Source organism: Haliotis rufescens, unplaced genomic scaffold, assembly GCF_023055435.1.
Source record: "Haliotis rufescens isolate VD_foot unplaced genomic scaffold, xgHalRufe1.0.p SCAF_13, whole genome shotgun sequence".
Taxonomy (NCBI): Eukaryota; Metazoa; Mollusca; class Gastropoda; order Lepetellida; family Haliotidae; genus Haliotis; species Haliotis rufescens.
The window spans coordinates 3,925,830-3,946,053 of NW_025963813.1; the positions used below are offsets into that span (position 1 = coordinate 3,925,830).

The 20,224-nt window shown below is 42.1% G+C and overlaps 1 protein-coding gene across 2 annotated transcripts in view; it reads right to left on the reverse strand.

Annotated features, from left to right (window-relative positions):
- Positions 1-712: 712 nt before the first annotated feature.
- LOC124152364 (kinesin-like protein KIF20B) overlaps positions 713-20,224 on the reverse strand; it is a 57,889-nt gene continuing 38,377 nt past the window's right edge. The window contains exons 29-35 of one of the 2 annotated variants that reach the window (XM_048394093.1): positions 17,950-18,117; positions 13,835-13,966; positions 10,568-10,741; positions 8,644-8,733; positions 7,415-7,520; positions 6,164-6,306; positions 713-4,626 (exon numbers count right to left, since the gene is read on the reverse strand). In XM_048394093.1, the coding sequence (XP_048250050.1) occupies positions 4,537-4,626; positions 6,164-6,306; positions 7,415-7,520; positions 8,644-8,733; positions 10,568-10,741; positions 13,835-13,966; positions 17,950-18,117 (903 nt within the window). In that variant the 3' untranslated portion in view covers positions 713-4,536. Of the gene's footprint in view, positions 4,627-6,163; positions 6,352-7,414; positions 7,521-8,643; positions 8,734-10,567; positions 10,742-13,834; positions 13,967-17,949; positions 18,118-20,224 lie in introns of both variants that reach the window. The other variant, XM_048394092.1, reaches the window with a different exon arrangement.

The following is a 20,224-nucleotide window of genomic DNA, read 5'->3' on the forward strand; positions in this document are numbered from 1 at the left end:
TTTTTCCCATTTTGACAACTGGTGTGATAGGAAGAAATTAGCAGTCACTGAATCAAGATGTATTTGTATTAAAACAGTCGCCATAATGGGAAGATATCCCATAGGTTCACAGTAGCTTGCAATGTAAATCAACAAAGTTGTCTCCCCGTTGGAGTATTACAGCCTATATTCTAGCGTGAGTTATCTGCCCACCTGGAAGGCGGGCGCATGTTCCCCCTCTTGGCATCCATCTGCCGCTTGACCTTGTGTTCCACACTGGCCAACTTCTGCAAGGAATAGACGGCAAGGTGGACGAACAAGAAGGCGAACATGACGTAATGAGAGTCATATCATAGCTGGAAGCACACACGATGTCATCTTATACTCGGGCTGGAATACGTGTACATTAATGACCTTCAGCGTTTCTTTGTTGTTTAACGCCGTATGGTGCTGACCATATTTCTTCAAAATTCTTCAAGGCACCGTTATACTGCACACTCTATACTGTTATACTGCGCCATTTTGAGCAGTATTCGGGATTTGAAACCAGGGAGCTCGGGTATGGTGCCGACCAACCTAGAAACAAACCTGAATTCGAACCCACGATCATAGGTTTCAGGCGTATCAAAGAGACGCATCGCTGCACAACAAATTGCGTCACCTCCGACGACTGGGCTATCCATCATCGCAAATTACTTAATCTTGTTAATGTAGAGATAATAAGAAACACGGATTATATAAATTCATTATTTATTTGTTTCATGGTGGTTTCAACACGAACATGATACATATAACAGAAGCGAGGGAAAGAAACAGGTGGAGAGTTTAACACACTGATCAGCAGTTGTTGGGTAAATAGTCGGAGACAAGTGTGAGAAAAAGATTCATAGTAATGAATGACATTTCTTCTCGATGAAAAGAAAAATATTTCGAGTCATACGCTATAATTGTCCAGTTAATGACATCGTTCTACTATATTAAATAATATACCATATGACATAAAACAGCAATCATAAGAAATATTAAAGTAGTTCTCTTTTAAATGCATTTAAATACTTTACATACAAATGGAGCAACATGTCAACAAGAGCTCGCACATATTCTTTGAGCAATCCAAATCACAAATAGTAATACTTATTCGCTGCCATTCATTCATTTCCGTTCGGTTAATCTTAACGTTACGACTGTCGTAAGTACGACGTTGTTACGACATGTGAACCGCTGCGACCGTTTTGTGAAACGGACTCTGGATCAAGAAGCATAAAATGAAAGAAACGAAACTGCTAATACAAAAGCAATAAATAATGTTCTTGGCACTGCATCAGTGGATACTTTTTGATACTTATTCTACACAATGTAGCTCTGGGAAAAGCTGATATCAACATATTGTTAAATAGGCGTGCAGGAGCTGATGGCGGGGCGACAGTCAAGTCAATGCCACGCCAAACTAAGCTGCGAGTGGTATCTATTTTCAGGTTGGCTGTGGGCAATACGATATGAGTTATGGGGAAATGGTCACGTATGATAAACTCTGTTCATAAACGTTGTCATCATTCAGAATTATGTTCAGAAAAATCGGAGATATCTTTCTTTACTTTACTTGCGTGTATCCTACAAACCTCTCACATTCTAGGACACGTGACATGAAGAATGTATGCTCTAATAAACACCATTTTATGTTTTGAGTGACATCGTTGCCTACTACCAGAACCATCATGTTCATTGTCGTTTTATTGTTTCTTAAAAATGAAATATATCGTCAACGACCGTTTTTGGTCAGCTCCCCTTGAAAGCATTGTCGACGCAACGAAACATACTTGAAAATAACAGACAGTCAGTCCCAGCACACACTAGTCGCAAGTGGTGAGGAGGATTCTATCGTCACAGCACGACACTAAATATACTTAATAGTGAGTGAGTGAGTGAGTTGGGTTTAACATTATTCCAGTTATATCACGGCGTGTCTGCTTAATGTGGGATGAAAGCCCGAAGTGACTTTGGTAAAACCCATGAGCACGGGTATGGTGCTGACAAACCTAGAAACAAAATCGGGGCGAACCAGAATTCTAACCAACAATCATAGGTTTCTGGCGTGCCCAATCTCGGCGCCTCAGACGACTGGACCACCCGTGCCCCCTACTTTTAAGTGACAAAGCCACACTTAATCACCCAAATATACCATTCTTAGGATCTCTGGAAGGTTGTGAGGTTTTTCTCCCTGGGGCATGCCCTGTGCAATGGCGGAGGAAAACTATTATCCACACAACTAATTAGGTACAGCTGACGGTGAAGAGGACTTCTGTTGAAATGTATGGCAATGACATAATAGAGGTACCGCATTCGCAGGAATGCTGCTATTTCCACATAAATGACAGCCATGGATGTGTGCCACAGGTCCTTGGTGAGGTCAGGCAGAGCATGATATAACCTGACAGATCTGTACCTGACTTGGTGTTGTCTGTGAATTACATTCATGTGAAGGCTAACCAGGGGAGAGAACTCCCACTTATATATTGTGAACACCAACACCATGCACAAGCACCTGTGTACATGTAATAATACATCAGGTCTAACATTGTCCTGCCCAAAGTATTATTAGAGCTTTCTACTGTGGCAATGTGATTAAAGAACAAATTGATCTAGGTTACTGCAAGTTATTGAAACAAAACAAATAACACGAAGGAACATAATCTGCTTTGTTAAAAGAATAAAAATATATAATGCCAAAAATATATATAATGCCTTGCCACTTCTTGAGAATATGATAGAGCTACTTCATGAAAGAACCAATCAGATTCTTACAAGAGACGACGTTCTACCATCCCTGTCTGATAATGTTGTGCAATGAAGTTCTGCACTTCCGACCCCAGTCTTGTATAACTTGATTACATGCTGAGGGCAGACATTGAGCTGAGACAGAAGAATAGATTTGAGCTGATCAGAAGAAGTAATGTTCTCATGCAGCTTGGCCCCTGCCAAGCACAACTAAAATACAGCTGGAGAGAGGTTGAGCAGATGGAAGGATAGCCTTGAGCTCTTCAGATAGAGACACAACACAGAATACCAGTACACTATTTACAATGGCCTGTACACTATGTACATATATACACACTCCCGACATCTACCATGGTCCAATCAGACTACCAACATCTAGCACTGTCCAATCACACACCTACATTCAACGGGCATTGTCACAACAAATCAACACACTTCTGTATTCATCTTGTGAAACGTGATCGTGTCTCTTTGGCTCACAAGGACAACTATCACATTTTACATGTAATTAATGATATCCTAAAAGTAAAATTCTTCAAAACATATTGTACAAGAAGATACAAAATCAGTTATTAAATTACCCCATAAAGAGAATAATTTTATACAGAATATATTTACTTAATTCCTCATAGGTTATAAACTTGATTTGAATACATCTACTTAAAACTGACATGACAAAGTTCTTTAGGTGAAAAAGATATATCTTATTTGCAATGCCTATCTCTACACAAGGACAGTACCAAAAGTGTTCATGTTTCTGGTCACCTTTGTGGTGGACACATTATCTTACTGGCAAAACTCAATTTTTTATCGCATCTGTAAATACATGTTGTTGTCCTGGATCTTTTTAACCTTCATGTTACAGAGTTGGGTACAGACAAGTGAAAATGTGGAAAGGATAGCTGCCTATTTCGAGAATAGAATAATGAAAAGAGTTTAACACCCCGTCTTCTTTTCTTAGCAACCAATGAAAGCCCTATCAAATGAACATTTGTGAACAAATCCTTATGGAAAGCTTACATTTGATTGGCTCATAAACCCACGTATCTTTCATTTTGAGTTTGCCATCAAAGTTCACTCAGAGGTCCTCTGTTGTGACATAGCTCAAGTTTGTCAGATCTTAATACAGACAGATACAGAATACAAGTAATAGACATGGACCCATTCTACAAAGCAAAAACAGATGATCGAAACTCCCTACTTTCACATAGGCTTAGTTGCTAGTGCTAAGATCGCTCTGTGGAACAAGGGCCTGATTTTAATTAACTTGCACTCTTACTGTCATCAGGCTCATTTTCAATTTCTTCTTGCTGTCAAGACCAACACAACTTGCATCTACCACAGTCTCTACTCCCTGTTGCTTCCTGTGAAGGCCAACACAACTTGCATCTACCACGGTCTCTACTCCCTGTTGCTTCCTGTGAAGGCCAACACAACTTGCATCTACCACAGTCTCTACTCCCTGTGAAGGCCAACACAACTTGCATCTACCACGGTCTCTACTCCCTGTGAAGGTCAACACAACTTGCATCTACCACAGTCTCTACTCCCTGTTGCTTCCTGTGAAGGCCAACACAACTTGCATCTACCACGGTCTCTACTCCCTGTTGCTTCCTGTGAAGGCCAAGCCAACTGCTGCAGAAGAAGCGGAGTCGGTTTAAGTCTATGGCACTGTCATGGCTTCTTGTGAACCAGCTCTCTGGTTTGCATGCTGTCGGTATGTCCTAGTTATATCCCAGCTATACGGTATAGTCCCAGCCATATACAGGTGGTGTAGACCCCTCAGCAGTCAGTGGAGTGGGACATCTTCCTCCGCCCACGCAGCTGTCTCTGGACGACGTTGTGGACATCAACCTTTTCAGACATCGGCGGCTGAAACACAAACACAGAATCAGACAATTGCAGAAGTGTAGTTCAGCTGGACCGGCAAGCATCGCAGAGACCTCAGCTGGTCATTAATTAAGTGAGTAATTTTAGTTATATCATGGTGTGTAAGCTCAATGTGGGAGGAAATTCTGAAGTGATGCATATCTCAGACTTTTACCACTTAAGTGAAATTCACAAGCACGGGTACGGGGCTGACAAACCTAGAAACATGATCAGTGTGAATCTGGGATTCAAACCCCTGATCATAGAATTCATAATATGAAAAACTGACATTTTCACTTCGTGACTTGTGGCTGCACCATGCATAAAAATGTCAAGTTTGTCAGGTCATTCGATGAGATATACATGTCATCTGTCAAGAAAAGCAAAATTTCTCATAAAACTCAAGGGAGTGAACTGACAGCAACCACAGCTTTCATACTTCTCTTGGCAATTCCATCTCTGTGAAGCTAATTTGGTTTGCATCATTTTTCCTAATTATGTTAGAAGGGCTGGTAATTTCAGGTTTACTGAACAAATCTTCCTGAATTAAGGGCGTTAACTGACTAGAAAAGTCCAGTTTCCACCCTTGCCAGCCTAGTTTGGCAAGGGTGGAAACTTGATTTTTACAGTCACTTACACTCCCTGGCCTTAGGAAGATGCATAAAACTTAAATCTGTATATGGCTCTCTGTGCAAAAGCAATATTACAGCTATATGACAGGGGGTCAGTAAAAATTCAATCTGGACCAGACAATGCTGTGCAGTCATTGACATCATGAGCATCGATCTATGCTATTGGGAAACAATGACAAGCATCAACCAAGTCAGCGAGCCTGACCACCTGATCCCGTTAGTCGCCTCTTACGACATGCATAGTAGCCTCTTACGACAAGCATGGGTAGCCGAAGATCAATTCCAAAATGTTTCAAGTCTACAATCCCAAACATGGCTCTTGGTATCATTTTGAGTAACATTTAGTGCAGTTGGGCTATTATTAACTGAACTGACAGGGCGGAACAGAATTAAACTAGGCTGGGGCTTTCAACTGGTGGCTAGAATCACAGACTGCCATGAATAATGATAATGGGTGTACTTATACTGCCCTAAACTCCTTACACAAGGTGCATGCTCAAAATGCAAACATTATTAACCCGGTCAATGGATCAGTGTGCACTCAAGTTTTCATTCTCAGCTTCCTGGGGAAGCTGCCTTTTAGTTGCTGGAAGGTTAACAGCCACATTACCATCTCATTCTACCGGGTACCCAGTCACTACAGGGTGAACAGAGGCACATTTCAAACCAAGTCCCGTGCTAATGAGAGGCCACATGTTCTACATGTGCTTCAGTGTAGGGCAGGACGGAAACCCTAGAAACTCTCAGGAGTCCAGCTGCTGAACGTGGTCACCCATCCAACTGTTCTCTGCAACCCACATTGCTTAACTGCACTGTTTTGTGACCTGTGTGCTGTGCACAGGACCACATGCCACCACAAAGAATGGAAACACTGGCAGTTAACTAATCAACTTGGTTGGTATACTCACAACAAAAGGTGCACAAGCAAAGGGTGCAGACACCTCCTCCTTGTATAGATTCCTCCTCCCTCGCTTCCCCTTCTTGCTGGATGGCTCCGGCTCCTGGGTATGAGGTTCCCCGCTGTCTCCCATCGTGCCTATGAATTTCTTAGCTGCAGCGAATGTTTTAGACGATAAGCGTGTTATTTTTTCCCAGTCTGTCATACATATTCACCATCACCAGCAAAGAGGTATTAGCCAGGTGTTACAGAGCAAGATGGATGAGAGATCCAGTACGCCAGGGATGTTGAACATCGATGCGCAGTCCATGATGGTAGACCAAAATCACAAGGTCCATCAAATATGGAATCAGTCCATCGTTGACAGGTGTTACAGGTGAGATGTTGAACAGGTGTGTGCAGGTAGGTTAGATGCAGGTGAGGGTAATTAGCAACATCAAAGGGAAGAAGGAAAGAGGGGGAAAAAGAAAAAACAAACAATTGTTACAATAAATTAACATCAGATATCAACATATTTATTGTCTTGTTACCAAGGTTTATTTAGTTTTAACCATTGATGTATTGGTCAATAGGATAGGAGTATTAAGATGCCACAGTACTTTTTTCTAAGATGGAAAGGACAGGGTAGGATAAGGGCCCCTTTTGGCTCACTGGTTATGCCAAATTTTAAAGTTGCAAAAATATTGCTATAAAACTTATCACAGATGTTTAAATGGCTGACAACTAGCCTTTTTTATCTTTCAGATTAAATCTGTGACTCAAAATGAATTTTTTTAATGCCCGTACAGTTTTTATTAGGAAATCACTTCCAAAAGGCCTTTAAAACAAACATGAATTTACAACCATCATGAGGATCTATTATCAATTGGAATCCTCCCGGGTGTACATGGGAGAAAAATCCACAATTACCCAAAATGTTTGTGAAGCTAAAGCATATGGAAGCTGAAGCAGGGGTGTTGAATGTTTGTTGGATGTATTCTGCATCTGCAGTCCGTAATATTCCAGCTATGTAGCAGCCTGGAAGTCTGGGCCAGGCAAACCAGTGGTCAGTCAGATAATAATCGTCCCACATGATCATAGCACCACAGCATGCAATCAGTCAAATGACAGAGCTTGACCATCATAAGTCTGCGCTTACAACAAGCATTGCTACTGTGGACATACTCTGGCCCAGATTTCTGCAGTGTTGTCTTTCATTATGAAGATTAAACAGGAGAAAGCTGGATGCGAGATGTGGGATGGGGTAGCTATGGTAACAAACCTGATCTGGTGACAGGAGAGTTGGCAATTGCAGTGACAATGTCTCCAATCTTTCCCTTCGCGACTTTCTTCGCTCTTCGGGATGGCCGGCCACCTTCCTCTTCCTCCTGAAAGTCAGCAGAAGTGAGGTAATGATACTGAGTGAGTGTTGCTTAACACAGGTCTCAGCTATGTTGTAGTAATATCAAGACTCACACAGACAAACCACTCTATCAGGACCATCATATTTCCCATTCTTTGGTACTTGTTTCAGGAAAACTGCTGTCTTGTATATAAAGCGCAATGAAAAACAACATTGTATCCATTCAGGTACACAAACGAACAGGAGATAAACCGTAATGAAAATTTATGACATGATGATTTACAATTGCATTTGTCTTTCCTGTTAAGCAAGGCATGTTTTATACACAAAGATTATGACTGCAGCATGTAATTATTTCGTGAAATAAGCTAAAAGCTGCAATTTAATAAGCTCACAGGATCTACAAGTGATTCAGTCAGAAAATACCCAAATAATGCAAAAAAATCAATAGAATCTAAATGAACGGATGAGAAGAAATTCAATGTGAAACTACATGTATTATTGCACCAGGAATAATATGGTTTAATATTTTGTCATTTTTGTGGTTGCATTATATTATATCAATTTAACATAATGATTGTTTGTTTAACCCCACAGACAGCAATATTCCAGCTACATGACGACAGTCTGTAAATGACCAAGTCCAATCCTGACAATCCAGAAATTGACATCATGAGTATCAATCAACACAATTGGGACATGTATCAACAAAATCAGTGAGCCTTACCACCCAATCCTGTGAGTCGCCTCACAGACTTACGAAAGTCGTAGCGCTGAGATTGTTTTGTTTGTTTGTTGTTTAACGCCGCACTCAGCAATATGCTTGCTATATGACAGCAGTCTGTAAATAATCAAGTCTGAACCAGACAATACAGTGACTGACATCATGAACATCGATCTACGCAATTGGGATACGATGACATGCATCAACCAAGTCGGCGAGCATGACCACCCGGTCCCGTTACATACAGTCGCCATACAGCAAGCTTGCTGGGTTACTAGGTTGCTGAAGACCTATTTTAAACCCAGATCTTCATGGGTCTGAAGTTGTTTTGTACCATGGTACATGGGTTGCTGATGGCCAATTCTAACCCAGATCTTCATAAGGATTTACAATAAACATAATCAGTTCTACATGTTTGACTTACAGCTATTGCCATGAGATTGTCAGTAGGCAGAGGCTCTGGTTCTTTTTTAACTTGAGCAGGTCGACCTCGACCCCGTTTGGACTTAGGCGTCTGGAAGAGAAGCAGTATATTAATCAATGCAAGTTTCTCCAAATGAGTCTTCAAGGTTATTACATGGCAGTTTTCATATACCCCATATCAAACCGAGACCCCCATATCAGCCCGAGATCCCCATATCAGCCTGCCATATACTAACCTTTTTATCATATAACACAACATCAAATTGTCAAATGTAGATATTTGCAAGTGAATGCAATACATTTTCAATTTGTTTGGAAGACATTGTCACGGGAAAGCTGGCCTAACAGATATCATATCAGCCATATCAGCTTAGCAGGGGTGTAATACAGGTCTGGTTATTACAATGTGAAATGACGGTCTCTGTGTTGGCTCCATCGCACATGCAAAATGCCTCATGGTATATGATAATATATTATATTAGCCCATTGTCAATACTTCAGGTCTGTATTCACTCACTCCTTCAGAACCCATGAATACATGTGGAAGATTTGTGGTGTAGTAGTGTCAGTCAGCTCATGAAAGAGTGAGAGAGTGAGTTGGGTTTAACGCCGCTTTTAACAGTATTCCAGTTATATTGAGGTGTGTCAGCTTAATGTGGGAGAAAGCCCGAAGTGATGCAGGTCTCAGATGTTTATCACTTCAGTGAAACCCACGAGCACGGGTATGATGCTGACAAACCTAGAAACATAATCGGGGCAAACCGGGATCCAAACCCACAATCATAGGTTTCTGGTGTGCCCAAGGGGTGCAACTCTGCACAGCGAATCACGGCGCCTTAGATGACTGGGCCACCCGTGCCCCCAGCCAATGATAGAAGACTGTTTAGAAAAATGACCCTGTGCATGAACTGGGCAAACCTCTATCATAGCCTGGGTGCTATTGTACAAAACGGTCTTAGGGCTAAGCATATCTTGATATATCCCATTTCATGGTTAAAAATAGCGACTACATCCGTATGTCATGTGAGGTTTAATATCGCATTCAAGACTAATGCACTTATATTGCTAGGTGTATGCATATGTGTGGTGTCTTGTGCTAGTCTGAACATATGCTGGTTTTATAGTGCTACCCCAGAGGTACCATGCCACAGTTTAACATAGATACACCATTCAGGGATAGAATACTGACTCCGAGCAAACCAGTTCTTGTTTTATCCCCTTAATGCCGAGCTCGAGGTCAGGTAACCATCTTTTAAAGTCTTTTAATTTGACACGACCCTTGATCAAACCACAGACCTTCTGGGCAGATGATCTTGCAACAAGGCCACGGAGGCAGTCATTGGCCGTATGTAACAACAAGTTGAGGATCACAGTGTGTACAAAATCTGTGAAGTTTTATGCCAAAGTGAGTGAGTGAGTGAGTTAATATTAACGTCACATCGGCAATATTTCAGCCATAACGTGAGGGGAAGTTATACATTAAGAATACATATATAATATATTTAGATTAATTTGATGCATACTAGCATACAACCATAAAAAGATATCACCATATCTAACAATACATAATAACAAAGGGCTACAGATCGCCAGCAGCTGAAGGTAGATCACCATGCTAGGGTCCATGGGGACTAACAGTACCTTTGCTTCCGGTATGGACTTTCCGCCAAAGTCAGAAATATTCTGAACATAGAGTCATGAATACTCTCGAATATCAAAGTCCAAGTGAAAATCAGTTTTGAATAAAAGGGAAAAGGTTGATACATCAATTTGGACAAAAATATGAACTTGTAAATCCTTTCTTTTTTTTCATGGGCAAGATTTCATTTTACAAAGATAATATAGTGTGAAAAATCAAATCACAACCAACTCTGCACTTAACAAGACATAAATCAAAAGAGTAAATATACTATTTGCAGCCCTACCTGTTCTGGAGCAGGAGATTCCTCTTGTGCCGGCGCTCGTTTCCTCCCCGACTTCTTGATGGCCTTGGCAGCTATTGGGGGCGTGGCATCCATCTCCTGGTGGCCATGTGTGGGTTCATTGTCATTCACGAAGCTGGGGTCCATTCGTGGGGGTTTGGGGGGAGGGGGGACTCCCTGTAAGGCAAGTCAGTCATTATAATCACAGCTAACCAAGATTCTTCAGTCAAACTTTGAAAACTGAATTTGTCAGTAAATCAGTTGAATTTTTCTGTTAATATTTACTCCCTTCAAATCCAAAAAGGAGCTATGTTTGGGGTTCTAAACCATTAATATTTGATCTGCAGATACTGACTTTCAGAAAATAAAACTACAGTGTTTTGGAATATGAGGAAACAATAAGAGCTCTTTTCAGAGGATAATAAATAATATATTGACTACTTCAAATTCTTACACTAATACTCACTCAATTGACATTTAATAACAAGGGTTTTTTTTAAATTTAATCATTTGATCACTTTAATTTCTTCTGCAAATACACACTCCATTCCCACAAAATAGTAACAGCTATTGTCTGAGGATTGTATGTGCCAGTCAAGGAACATAAGCTGAGATATATATCCAGAAGTGTCCTGAAGGAAGGCCAGATGCATGTAGAACAAGGCAACATGGAAAACACAGATAGAATCACCATGTACAGCATACACAGGGTTATCTGATGCACTAGTCTGCATGCAAGAATACAGTGGTTGGAGAAGACAACACCAATAATTCCTTCATCTTTATAAACATCTGACTGAGATCAACATTTAGATCTGGTTGTCCGATCTCCGTATACTTTGTATTCCTTATGCTGACAAATTCTCCTTTACCATTATTTGATGAATTTCTGAATTCCATCTTGAAAATAATTACATGTATGTCTCGTAACCTTTAATCTCAAAATTTACAATTATTTTGACATTGTGCATATGATTGTTCTCTCCCATTTTGCCAGCAAAGACTTCGCCTGAAGCAACAGGAAAGCATATTTAACCCAAAGAAACAGAATTGTCATCTGGGGTTAACCAAGCATAGACGAAATTTACCAAATTGTTACAAAAATGGGATTTTTTTTTCTAGTTCCAATCTTCCTAAATTCTGAGACATTTTAACATTGCATTCAGTGCAATAATGTAAAGTAAGCTTCAAAGACTCTTCCTGTTTTTAAGTCCTGTTATCTGTGCTGTGCAGTCACCTCCACAAAGCCATAACATCTTGACATGAACTGGAAAATTTTATTCCAATTTGTGAATTATTACTGACATTTGCTGCAGACTTGGGCTCATTTGTTGGCCTCTGAGAAAGCCAAGATAAACTGTTACCCCTGTCATAGTATTGGGCATGATCTGAAGCGTTTCTCTGATGTTATCTGGTGAATAATGGTGATACACAAAACTCGGTGAAGGGCTTGAGTTACAAAGTCTGGACATGAACAGTCCACTTTGGTTTCAGTTCTTATCTTAACAAGCATGAACAGTTGAATAAGTTTCAACAATTCCAACAGTCATCCTCCTTTTCTTCCAATAGTGCTAACAGTACATATGATTGGAGCCATTATTAACATATACCGTATTCTCCCTATTAGATGCTGGGATGTAATACGTACCGGGTCATTTGCACAAAAAATAGAGTGAGTGAGTGAGTGAGGTTTTACGCCGCTTTTAGCAATATTCCAGCAATATCACGGCGGGGGACGCCAGAAATGGGCTTCACACATTGTACCCATGTCGGGAATCGAACCCGGGTCTTCGGAGTGACGAGCGAACGCTTTAACCACTAGGCTACCCGACCGCCCGTTACAAAAAATAGAAGCCAGGTACCCAGATACAGGTTGTTGAAACCAACAATTATATATATTATATTTTTCTATTATATACTGTGATGTGCTGGTGATTAATAATAATTTCCTGCAAATGTACCTTTGTATGACTGAAGAATTTGGGATTCAGCATTAAGGAAGTGAGTTGCCACTGTGTCAGCATTAAACAGAATAGATGCCGGGCCTCTAATAGACGCCATGTCAAAGGCTTGCACAAAATGAATAGAGGCCCTGGCGTCAAATAAGGGAAATATGGAAGCAATAATTTGAGTCAGGTTAAACCCTGCTCAAAGCTTATATCAAAGCCTTTCATCCACAGTGCATCTTATAATTCAAACAATTATCAGTTTGAAGGAATATGAAGTTAAGAGTCTCCTAAGACTGTCAGCTTGAGATGGCATAACACTTTCACTCATGCAACATGCAGCAACCATTACAATAGGCAACAACAAAATACATCATGCATGTTTTTCAAGAGCAGCGATTTATCAAAGAGCCATTGACTGGCAATTTTGGAAAAAGATTACTTTGCTCCAATTGGTCAGTGAAATACATGTCACCTGTACAAAGTAATAACATTAAAGTTTACAATATGACATGAATTGGAAATTTGTAATTCGAATTTGGGAATTTTTATTGACATTTGCTGCCGACTTGGAGCCTAAGAGCAGGTCTAGAAAAATCCCTGAAGGGACAATGGCCTCTATGACATGCAAAACAAGCCAGTGGTTTAAAAAGCAGACGTCTCTGAACTTTGCCAAGTATATAATAAGCTATTTGATATTTGTATTAAGTTAACTTTCCAAACCTTCACCAGCTACTTTTGAAATCAAACAACACAAACATCTTTGCTGCATGCAGACATACAAGGTTAACGTAAGCAAGGCTGAGAAAATATGGTCATTTGATTTTAATGTGAGAAGACCTTAAGATAATGAACATTCCTCAGAAGGCTCGAAATATAAAAAAACAAACTGTTCATAAAATTTAATTCACTATTTTGTCACAATTACCAAAGCGCCACAAATCTTTTGAGAAAATAAAAAGACAAAGATGACTTTCATACTTTAAAAATCATTTTCTATGAGAAATGTTGACATTTCCATGACGTATATAAATGATTAGACTAGCTGTCGACAAAGAAACAAGCCTCTAAAACAAAATGCTGACCATTCTCATCTCTGCACGTCACCTGCCGTGTTGCAAGTACTCACACCCATAACGTGTCATGTGACAAGGTGGACATCCCTGTGCAGTATCAACATCATGTGACCCATGAACGACAAATCACCATGAAGATAAAACGCCACATTTCCTTGACAACAGGAAAAGAGTTGTGACAAGCATGACACAAGCTGCAGTGCCCAACGTAACGCGTGAGTAGGTGGGTGTGGCCATGCCATGAGTACCTGCAGTGCTGCCACCTGTACCTGTAGGCGATTGTTGGAACACTTGAGGTCCGCCACGATCTGGTCACTGGCCTTCTGCAGCAGCCGCATCTGTCTCTGGAGCTCCAGCTTGTCCTCACGCTCCTGCTCCAGCTGGAACATCGGGGGCATAATGTAACATCGTTAACATCAGTGGCAACATTCTCAACACCATAGACATCCTCAACGTCAGTGACATCATTAAGATAACTGGCAAAATTCAAACGTGATTGACACTGACACCATCCTTATACCTGTGACATCTTTAACTGACTACAATCCTGAGCACAAATGACAAAATCTTTAACATCGCTGACATCCTTAACATCACTGGCAACATCCTTAGCATCACTGACAACATTTTTAGCATCACTGACAACATTTTTAGCATCACTGACAAATTCTTTAGCATCACTGACAACATTTTTAGCATCACTGACAACATCCTTAACATCACTGACAACATCCTTAGCATCACTGACAACATCTTTAGCATCACTGACAACATCTTTAGCATCACTGACATCTTTAACATCACTGACAACATCTTTTGCATCACTGACAACATCTTTAGCATCACTGACAACATCCTTATACCTATGACATCTTTCACATCGCTGACTACAATCCTGAGCACAAATGACAAAATCTTAAACATCACTGACATCCTTAGCATCACTGACAACATCTTTAGCATCACTGACAACATCTTTAGCATCACTGACAACATCTTTAGCATCACTGACAACATCCTTAGCATCACTGACAACATCTTTAGCATCACTGACAACATCTTTAGCGTCACTGTCAACATCCTTAGCATCACTGGCTAAATCTTCAACATCACTGACAACATCTTTAGCATCACTGACATCTTTAACATCACTGACAACATCTTTTGCATCACTGACAACATCTTTAGCATCACTGACAACATCCTTATACCTATGACATCTTTCACATCGCTGACTACAATCCTGAGCACAAATGACAAAATCTTTAACATCACTGACATCCTTAGCATCACTGACAACATCTTTAGCATCACTGACAACATCTTTAGCATCACTGACAACATCCTTAGCATCACTGGCAACATCCTTTGCATCACTGACAACATCTTTAGCATCACTGACATCTTTAGCATCACTGACAACATCCTTAGCATCACTGGCTAAATCTTCAACATCACTGACAACATCCTTAGCATCACTGGCTAAATCTTCAACATCACTGACATCCTTTACATCACTGACATCCTTAACATCATTGACATCCTCAACATCACTGACTCAATCCACAACATCACTGACATCCTTAGCATCACTGGCAACACCCCCAGTGTCACGTAACATCATTGACATCCCCAACATCACTGACTCAATCCGCAACATCACTGACATCCTTAGCATCACTGGCAACACCCCCAGTGTCACGTAACATCATTGACATCCCCAACATCACTGACACCATCCAAACATCACTGAAGTCCTCAACATCACAGACAAAATCCTCAACATCACTGACAACATCCTCAACATCACTGACAACATCCTCAACATCACTGACAACATCCTCAACATCACTGACAACATCCTCAACATTACTGACAACATCAATGACAACATCAATGACAACATCCAAACATCACTGACATCCTCAACATCACTGACATCCTCAACATCACTGACATCCTCAACATCACTGACAACATCCTCAACATCACTGACAACATCCTCAACATCATAGACATCCTCAACATCACTGACATCCTCAACATCACAGACATCCTCAACATCATAGACATCCTCAACATCACTGACAACATCCTCAACATCACTGACATCCTCAACATCACTGACATCCTCAACATCACAGACATCCTCAACATCATAGACATCCTCAACATCACTGACAACATCCTCAACATCACTGACGACATCCTCAACATCACAGACATCCTCAACATCACAGACATCCTCAACATCACTGACAACATCCTCAACATTACTGACAACATCCTCAACATTACTGACAACATCCAAACATCACTGACAACATCCAAACATCACTGACAACATCACTGACAACATCCAAACATCACTGACATCCTCAACATCACAGACATCCTCAACATCACAGACATCCTCAACATCACAGACATCCTCAACATCACAGACATCCTCAACTTCACTGACAACATCCTCAACATCACTGACAACATCCTCAACATCACTGACATCCTCAACATCACTGACATCCTCAACATCATAGACATCCTCAACATCATAGACATCCTCAACATCACTGACAACATCCTCAACATCACTGACGACATCCTCAACATCACAGACATCCTCAACATCACTGACATCCTCAACATCACTGACATCCTCAACATCACTGACATCCTCAACATCACTGACATCCTCAACATCATAGACATCCTCAACATCACTGACAACATCCTCAACATCACTGACATCCTCAACATCACAGACATCCTCAACATCACAGACATCCTCAACATCACAGACATCCTCAACATCACAGACATCCTCAACTTCACTGACAACATCCTCAACATCACTGACAACATCCTCAACATCACTGACATCCTCAACATCACTGACATCCTCAACATCACTGACATCCTCAACATCACTGACATCCTCAACATCACAGACATCCTCAACATCACAGACATCCTCAACTTCACTGACAACATCCTCAACATCACTGACAACATCCTCAACATCACTGACATCCTCAACATCACTGACATCCTCAACATCATAGACATCCTCAACATCACTGACATCCTCAACATCACTGACATCCTCAACATCACTGACATCCTCAACATCATAGACATCCTCAACATCACTGACAACATCCTCAACATCACTGACATCCTCAACATCACAGACATCCTCAACATCACAGACATCCTCAACATCACAGACATCCTCAACATCACAGACATCCTCAACTTCACTGACAACATCCTCAACATCACTGACAACATCCTCAACATCACTGACATCCTCAACATCACTGACATCCTCAACATCATAGACATCCTCAACATCACTGACAACATCCTCAACATCACTGACATCCTCAACATCACAGACATCCTCAACATCACAGACATCCTCAACATCATAGACAACATCCTCAACATCACTGACAACATCCTCAACATCACAGACAACATCCTCAACATCACAGACATCCTCAACATCAGACATCCTCAACATCACTGACATCCTCAACATCACAGACATCCTCAACATCAGACATCGTCAACATCACTGACAACATCGTCAACATCACTGACATCCTCAACATCACTGACATCCTCAACATCACAGACAACATCCTCAACATCATAGACATCCTCAACATCACAGACATCCTCAACATCAGACATCGTCAACATCACTGACAACATCGTCAACATCACTGACATCCTCAACATCACTGACATCCTCAACATCACTGACAACATCCTCAACATCATAGACATCCTCAACATCACTGACATCCTCAACATCACTGACAACATCCTCAACATCACTGACATCCTCAACATCACAGACATCCTCAACATCACAGACATCCTCAACATCATAGACAACATCCTCAACATCACTGACAGGCTATCAAGTTTAACCAGCAGGCATGCAGTGAGCATTGTACAAGATAACGAAGTAATTTTGCAAACTAAGTAAATGCATGAATGGTTGAATCACTACATCGAGTCTCACGAACACCATAACAGTAGTGAGCAAGGTTGGGATCTTTCAATGACAAGTGACATTTACCTTTCCAACAACTTCCTTCTTTTAAAGGTATAGATATGTTAAATTATAAATAAGTGACTTCATGTAAGTGTTATTCCGGCATTTGATCGGAAAATAGAGATTTGTAGAGGGATGCAGGTTACATTGTGTTACAGAGTATTGTTATACTATACTCTTTTAAAACAATTTCATGCAATCAAGTAAAAATAAGTTGGGTGATGGTGATATATTTTATGAATTTTACGCAATCACCCATCTCATCTGGAGGTCTGAGAAAGGCTATCAAACCTGTTTCCTGAGCAGCTCCAAGTCAGGGTGGGAGGTGACAGTGGATCTCTTGCGACCTCGGCTGCCGCTCTTGTTCTGTGGGGTCATCATGTGCTCCAGATTGAGGAGCTTCTCCTCCAACTCCACGATCTTCAACTCCTTCTCCTCCATCTGGGACAGCACCTCATCCTGGGGAGACATACAAGTATGGTGAGTGGGGACATACAAGTGTGGTGAGTGGGTACATACAACTGTGGTGAGTGGGTACATACAAGTGTGGTGAGTGGGGACAGCATCTTGGGGGACATACAAGTGTGGTGAGTGGGGACAGCATCTTGGGGGACATACAAGTGTGGTGAGTGGGGACAGCACCTCATCCTGGGGGACATACAAGTGTGGTGAGCGGGGACAGCATCTTGGGGGACATACAAGTGTGGTGAGTGGGTACATACAACTGTGGTGAGTGGGGACATACAAGTGTGGTGAGTGGGGACAGCATCTTGGGGGACATACAAGTGTGGTGAGTGGACAGCATCTTGGGGGACATACAAGTGTGGTGAGTGGGTACATACAAGTGTGGTGAGTGGGGACAGCATCTTGGGGGACATACAAGTGTGGTGAGTGGGGACAGCATCTTGGGGGACATACAAGTGTGGTGAGTGGGGACAACATCTTGGGGGACATACAAGTTTGGTGAGTGGGGACATACAAGTGTGGTGAGTGGGGACATACAAGTGTGGTGAGTGGGGACATACAAGTGTGGTGAGTGGGTACATACAAGTGTGGTGAGTGGGGACAGCATCTTGGGGGACATACAAGTGTGGTGAGTGGGGACAGCATCTTGGGGGACATACAAGTGTGGTGAGTGGGGACAGCATCTTGGGGGACATACAAGTGTGGTGAGTGGGTACATACAACTGTGGTGAGTGGGGACATACAAGTGTGGTGAGTGGGGACAGCATCTTGGGGGACATACAAGTGTGGTGAGTGGGGACATACAAGTGTGGTGAGTGGGGACATACAAGTGTGGTGAGTGGGGACAGCATCTTGGGGGACATACAATTGTGGTGAGTGGACAGCATCTTGGGGGACATACAAGTGTGGTGAGTGGGTACATACAAGTGTGGTAAGTGGGGACATACAAGTGTGGTGAGTGGGGACAGCATCTTGGGGGACATACAAGTGTGGTGAGTGGGGACAGCATCTTGGGGGACATACAAGTGTGGTGAGTGGGGACAGCATCTTGGGGGACATACAAGTGTGGTGAGTGGGGACAGCATCTTGGGGGACATACAAGTGTGGTGAGTGGGGACATACAAGTGTGGTGAGTGGGTACATACAAGTGTGGTGAGTGGGGACAGCATCTTGGGGGACATACAAGTGTGGTGAGTGGGGACAGCATCTTGGGGGACATACAAGTGTGGTGAGTGGGGACAGCATCTTGGGGGACATACAAGTGTGGTGAGTGGGTACATACAACTGTGGTGAGTGGGGACATACAAGTGTGGTGAGTGGGGACAGCATCTTGGGGGACATACAAGTGTGGTGAGTGGGTACATACAAGTGTGGTGAGTGGGGACATACAAGTGTGGTGAGTGGGGACATACAAGTGTGGTGAGTGGGGACATACAAGTGTGGTGAGTGGGGACATACAAGTGTGGTGAGTGGGGACAGCATCTTGGGGGACATACAAGTGTGGTGAGTGGACAGCATCTTGGGGGACATACAAGTGTGGTGAGTGGGTACATACAAGTGTGGTGAGTGGGGACATACAAGTGTGGTGAGTGGGTACATACAAGTGTGGTGAGTGGGGACAGCATCTTGGGGGACATACAAGTGTGGTGAGTGGGGACAGCATCTTGGGGGACATACAAGTGTGGTGAGTGGGGACAGCATCTTGGGGGACATACAAGTGTGGTGAGTGGGTACATACAACTGTGGTGAGTGGAGACATACAAGTGTGGTGAGTGGGGACAGCATCTTGGGGGACATACAAGTGTGGTGAGTGGGGACAGCATCTTGGGGGATATACAAGTGTGGTGAGTGGGTACATACAAGTGTGGTGAGTGGGTACATACAAGTGTGGTGAGTGGGGACATACAAGTGTGGTGAGTGGGGACAGCATCTTGGGGGACATACAAGTGTGGTGAGTGGGTACATACAAGTGTGGTGAGTGGGGACATACAAGTGTGGTGAGTGGGGACATACAAGTGTGGTGAGTGGGGACAGCATCTTGGGGGACATACAAGTGTGGTGAGTGGGGACAGCATCTTGGGGGATATACAAGTGTGGTGAG